Source organism: Salmo trutta, chromosome 24 (genome assembly GCF_901001165.1).
Source record: "Salmo trutta chromosome 24, fSalTru1.1, whole genome shotgun sequence".
Taxonomy (NCBI): Eukaryota; Metazoa; Chordata; class Actinopteri; order Salmoniformes; family Salmonidae; genus Salmo; species Salmo trutta.
Window position 1 is genome coordinate 38,594,451 of NC_042980.1, and position 6,217 is coordinate 38,600,667.

General features: G+C 41.2%; 1 protein-coding gene across 1 annotated transcript; it reads left to right on the forward strand.

Moving 5' to 3' along the window:
• The first annotated feature begins 1,398 nt into the window (after nucleotides 1-1,398).
• On the forward strand, nucleotides 1,399-2,595 carry coa5 (cytochrome C oxidase assembly factor 5). Its single transcript, XM_029712095.1, has 3 exons — nucleotides 1,399-1,636; nucleotides 1,947-2,030; nucleotides 2,136-2,595. Exons 1-3 carry the CDS (start codon nucleotides 1,535-1,537, stop codon nucleotides 2,175-2,177), a joined length of 228 nt encoding a protein of 75 aa, XP_029567955.1. The 5' UTR covers nucleotides 1,399-1,534; the 3' UTR covers nucleotides 2,178-2,595.
• Nucleotides 2,596-6,217: the final 3,622 nt, after the last annotated feature.

Below are 6,217 nucleotides of genomic sequence, written 5' to 3' on the forward strand. Positions count from 1 at the left end.
CGCTCCCCTGGGGGAGCATCTTGTCTACTCTGATTGTAGCTATACAGAAAAGCAATTTGCATTGCTCTTTGATGCATAGGTTCAGGATAGGTCAAAATGTTTTTTTTTTCATGAGAAATGTTTATACAATAAGAGATTTTATGAAGATTTAGTATTTCGATCAAAATTCCATCCACGTGAGAGAAGATTGTGATCGGTTTGATTGGGAGTGCTATTTTAAATGTCAAAGATGTGCGTGCATGCATGTCCAATTCTAAATCGGCCCCTACATCACAGCACTTAATGTTGATCTAGTAGGGTTGGACAACTACAGTATAAGGAACAAATCCCAGCTACACTATCAGAGGGCAAGCTGGTGCCTACCCAATCCTTTAAATAAAAACTGGTGGATTTGGGCAACACTTTCGAAAGCGGGCCACTTTGTACCAAGTTTGCTTGTCTGTAAATGTCCTTTATTTATTGTGTGATTGATTGATTGGTCAACTTTTTGAATGGAGCTGGCCCCTCCCCTGAGCCCCCTGGTCAAACCAGACCCTCTCGCTCACACCTGGGCCTTTATTTAAAGAGTGCAACGGATTAGAACCTTCAGATAGAAATCTATTCTGTAGATCCGATATGATTCTCTGTGTAGAAATGGGAATCGTGCCAGATCTATACATTACATTTCTATCTGCAACGCTCTAGCGAAGGATTTGCAACCTCCTGAATTAACCTCTTAAGGTGGAGGACGGCTTGAGCAGAGGGGAACACAAACTGTGTTTCTCACTAGTTTAAAGGGGCTTACTTCCATCCTTTTTTTGTGCCCTTCATCCACGCTTATCTAAGATTGTATAGAAAAGCAATATGGAGGTTAGCCTATTATTGAGTTGCTTGCCTAGACCCTAGAGGTAGATGAAAGATAAGAGACAGCAAGACTATTAAGACAGTCAGGCTCACCCCACCCCTGCCTGCTTCCACCTTCTCTGTTCTCCCCATCAGGTCATGTCATGTGCCTTCATTAGTATATCTGCCTCTGATGATTTTGACATGGATTTACATGGACATCGTTGAAATAAATCATAATTGTTGATACAATTCACACCCATCTGTTTTCTGCTTTGGTTTCATTATTTCACATAATTCACTGTCTGATGGGCGAATGCCTCATTTCCATCAGCCACACATTCCTATAGAGCCAACCAGCTGGGTTCAAAATAAATCAAGAGATGGCATCAACATGTTGGAGTTGCTGCAGGATCTATGGAAACATCCTTGCCGTCGTGCTTCTTTTGATGTTGTGCTGAGAGATAAGCTTTGAGCGGCACCTAGCGGTATACTTGAAAAAGTACATGTTAAAAATCTCCTAATTTCGCTGAAACGTACAAAAACTACAAACACTCCCAGCATGCATATAGTTCAACTTTTGCATTCCCAGGATACTTTGCGAATCAAATATGGTGGCTTGCATTACAACGTTCATGTAACATACTGTAGTTAAATATATTCTTTAAATCTACATTTCTTGCGTAATTGTCGTAAATGTAAGTGCAGCACAATGCCTAAATTCTACGAGGACAAAGAAGAGGATGGCAGGGCATGCTCAGGAATCAGGGAGGACTTCAAGGCATGTCTCCTTCAAAACGACTGCGTTGTAAAGGTAACGTTATGGAAAAGGATATCCCCTTTCATCTGAGGTTATGGTTTGCTAGCTAATATTATGCTTTACAGTTTTACTTGTATAACATCCCATATTTCAAAGCGTAGACCTTAAATTGTAAATTATGGCTTGTTGGTTGGTTGAGCCACACTTCCATTAAAAAAGAAAAGTGCAGCGCTTTCTACACCTTCTGGATATTAATGCATGTGTTGTGTGGTCAACGTAAACGTTGAGAATGATCAATAACATATCAAAACACCAGCCTTGGTACAAACGTGTTTGACTAACTCCATGTTGTCCATTCCTGCAGGAGGGGAAGATGCCCAGTCAGTGTCTGAAGGAGGGCCACTGTAAAGCACTGCAGACCTCTTTCTTCGAGTGCAAGAGATCCATGGTGAGATCACCAGTCATCTCTGACATCAATGACATTCATTCAACACTTGGCAAATCCTTACTAATGGAACTGACTTGTTTCTGATCTTTCCCTCTATTTCAACAGTTAGATAACCGGTCCAGATTCAGGGGCAGGAAAGGCTACTGATGGACCAAAGTTGAACATCTCTGCACTCACAGCACTGAAATTATGAATTGTGAATAGTAGCAAAACTAACTTAAAGGGGTCAAAATGGGGGTTGTATTTTATTATGCTGACTTCACTCGAGGTGGTTCTGTGGAGAAAATATATGCTCTTCAAATAGGTATGTTGGACTTATTACCTCCTGAAGTGATGAGTGAGTCTGTGAATAGGCCTACTACAATTCAAACCATAGACACTTGTTAGTGTGTGGAAGAATGCTGGGCTGCTCTTCTGCTTCCATGTTCTGAAATGAGGGAACTTCAAGGAACTCTAAAGCAGGACTGTCAGCTCTCCCCTTGGCTGCTCTGATGATTCACAGACTGCTAAATTGGGCATCTGTTTTGAACAGTAAATGTAATAAATGTGTCATTGAACAGATGAAGTGTTTGCAAATGTGCTTAAAGTGTGTCATAATGGAGTCTTCAATGCACACAACTGCTGGTATGAGTTTAAATTACATTAGATTTATTTTATTCCGGTTTTCTTTTTTACTGACAATACAGTAAAAATACATCACGGTATCATTCTTACAGACCTGAGGTGAACAGCAATATTAATAGAAATGGGGACATACAAATATTACATAAGAAATTATATTAAATGTATTTAAACTCCTTCATGAATATAGGTAAAATGGTCGTTCAGATTTCTATGTACACTAATACAAAAAAATGTATTCATTTAGCATACTCTTATCCAGAGCGACTTATATTGCATTTAGGGTTAATCAAATGTATTTATAAAGCCCTTCTTACATCAGCTGATGTCACAAAGTGCTGTACAGAAACCCAGCCTAAAACCCCAAACAGCAAGCAATGCAGGTGTAGAAGCACTGTGGCTAGGAAAAACTCCCTAGAAAGGCCAGAACCTAGGAAGAAACCTAGAGAGGAACCAGGCTATGAGGGGTGGCCAGTCCTCTTCTGGCTGTGCCGGGTGGAGATTATAACAGAACATGGCCAAGATGTTCAAATGTTCATAAATGACCAGCAGGGTCAAATAATAATAATCACAGTGGTTGTACAGGGTGCAACAGGTCAGCACCTCAGGAGTAAATGTCAGTTGGCTTTTCATAGCCGATCATTCAGAGTATCTCTACTGCTCCTGCTGTCTCTAGAGAGTTTAAAACAGCAGGTCTGGGACAAGGTAGCACATCTGGTGAACAGGTCAGGGTTCCATAGACGCAGGCAGAACAGTTGAAACTGGAGCAGCAGCACGGCCAGGTGGACTGGGGACAGCAAGGAGTCATCAGGCCAGGTAGCCCTGAGGCATGGTCCTAGGGCTCAGGTCCACCGAGAGAAAGAGGGAGAGAGAAAAAGAGAGAATTAGAGAGACCATACTTAAATTCACACAGGACACCGGATAAGACAGGAGAAATACTCCAGATATAACAGACTGACCCTAACCCCCCGACACAAACTATTGCAGCATAAATACTGGAGGCTGAGACAGGAGTGGTTGGGAGACACTGTGGCCCCGTCCAACGATACCCCCGGACAGGGCCAAACAGGCAGGATATAACCCCACCGACTTTGCCAAAGCACAGCCTCCACACCACTAGAGGGATATCTTCAAACACCAACTTACTATCCTGAGACAAGGCCAAGTATAGCCCACGAAGATCTCCCCTACGGCATGAACCCGAGGGGGGCCGCCAACCTGGACAGGAAGATCACATCAGTGACTCAACCCACTCAAGTGACGCACCCCTCCTAGGGACGGCATGGAAGAACACCAGTAAGCCAGTGACTCAGCCCCTGTAATAGGATTAGAGGCAGAGAATCCCAGTGGAGAGAGGGGAACCAGCCAGGTAGAGACAGCAAGGGCGGTTCGTTGCTCCAGTGCCTTTCCGTTCACCTCCTGGGCCAGACTACACTCAATCATCGGACCTACTGAAGGGATGAGTCTTCAATAAAGACTTAAAGGTTGAGACCGAGTCTGCTTCTCTCACATGGATAGGCAGACCATTCCATAAAAATAGAGAAAGCACTTAAGTATTGGTATTTATTAGGATCACCACTAGACGCTGCAAAAGCGTAAGCCACTCTTCCTGGGGTCCACATGAAACATGACATAATACATATTGACTAACTTTATTAGTCAAGGACTGAAATACATCAATTTAAAACGTCACACAGCCTACATATCAGTACATACCCACAATATCTAGGTCTAATACATAGTACAGTGCAAATGGCAATATATATAAAATGGCTGTGTCTCCTCACAGTCCCCCTCTTCCACTGTCCCCTTGCAAAATAGCCACTTTATTCAATAATAGATCTAAACAAGGTTTAGGGTTGAGCGAGTGATTTGTCCCAAAAATGATGCTTTTAGTTTGAGGTATTTATCACCAGCCTATTGCTAGTTCCCCATTCTAAAGCTTCCTGGAGCTCTATGTTAAGTCTCATTTATTTATTTTACTGTTGCAGCCGACGTGTATACTGTTGAGTCGTCAGCGTACATAGATACACAGGCTTTATTCAAGGTCAGTGGAAGGTCATTTGTAAAAACAGGAAACAATAATGGCCCAAGCTGGCTGCCCTGCAGTACACCACACTCAACTGAATTTGCATGAGAGAGGCTTCTATTAACGAAAAGCCTCTGTATTCTATTAGATAGGTAACTCTGTGTTCTATTAGATAGGTAACTCCGTTCTATTAGATAGGTAACTCTGTATTCTATTAGATAGGTACCTCTGTTCTATTAGATAGGTAACTCTGTGTTCTATTAGATAGGTACCTCTGTTCTATTAGATAGGTAACTCTGTGTTCTATTAGATAGGTACCTCTGTTCTATTAGATAGGTACCTCTGTGTTCTATTAGATAGGTAACTCTGTGTTCTAATAGATAGGTAACTCTGTGTTCTATTAGATAGGTAACTCTGTGTTCTATTAGATAGGTAACTCTGTGTTCTATTAGATAGGTAACTCTGTGTTCTATTAGATAGGTAACTCTGTGTTCTATTAGATAGGTAACTCTGTGTTCTATTAGATAGGTAACTCTGTGTTCTATTAGATAGGTAACTCTGTGTTCTATTAGATAGGTACCTCTGTTCTATTAGATAGGTAACTCTCAATACATAATAAGGCAGAGGATGCATATCCATAACACATACATTTTGTCAGCAATAGGTTATGATCAATGACATCAAAAGCTGCACTGAAGTCAAACAAAACAGCTCTCACAATCTTCTTACTATCAATTTCTTTCAGCCAATGATCAGTCATTTGTGTCAGTGCTGAGCATATTGAGTGCCCTTCCCTATAAGCATGCTGAAAGTCTGTTAATTTGTTTTCTGTAAAATCTTTTTTTATCTGATCAAACACAATTTTTTCCCAAAAGTTTGCTAAGCACTTGTAACAGGCTGGTTGGTTGGCTGTTTGAACCATTAAAGGGTGCTCTGCTATTCTTGGCTAGTGGAATGACCTTTGACTCCCTCCATGTCTGAGGGCACACTGTCTTCTAGGCTTAAATTGAAGACGTGGGAACAGGAGTCACAATGTATTCTGCTACCAACCTCAGCAATGTATCATCCGGGTTGTCGGTACCAGGAGGTTTGTCCTTATTTATAGATAGCAACAATTGTTTCACCTCTTCCACAACCCACTTTGTGGAACTCAAAACTACACTACTTGTCTTTCATTATTTGGTCTATTATGCACAAATATGAAGGCTAAGCATTTGTTGTTTGCATGTCTTACTCACCTCAAGTGGATGGCAATATCAAAAGGGGTTTGTTATGAACAAGCTATCTGTCTCAATGAAAGATGGAGCCGAGTTTGCTTCTTTTCCTAGAATTTCATTTAATGTACTACAGAGCTTTTTACTATCATTCATGTTTGTGCTATAGTATAGTTTCTTCTTTTTCTTTAGTTTAGTTACTGAATTTCTCAATGTACTGTATGTTTCCCAGTCTGCTGTATTGTCAGACTTATCTGCTATTCCCTTTGCCTCATCCCTCTCAGCCATACAGTTTTTCAATTCATCATCTACCCATGGAGATT

Bases quoted from the DNA above. Each gene is read 5' to 3' on its own strand.
- coa5 (XM_029712095.1), top strand. From the start codon at position 1,535: ATGCCTAAATTCTACGAGGACAAAGAAGAGGATGGCAGGGCATGCTCA. The intron at 1,637-1,946 runs GTAACGTTATGG...CCATTCCTGCAG, and splicing joins AAAACGACTGCGTTGTAAAG to GAGGGGAAGATGCCCAGTCA. The intron at 2,031-2,135 runs GTGAGATCACCA...CTATTTCAACAG, and splicing joins TCGAGTGCAAGAGATCCATG to TTAGATAACCGGTCCAGATT.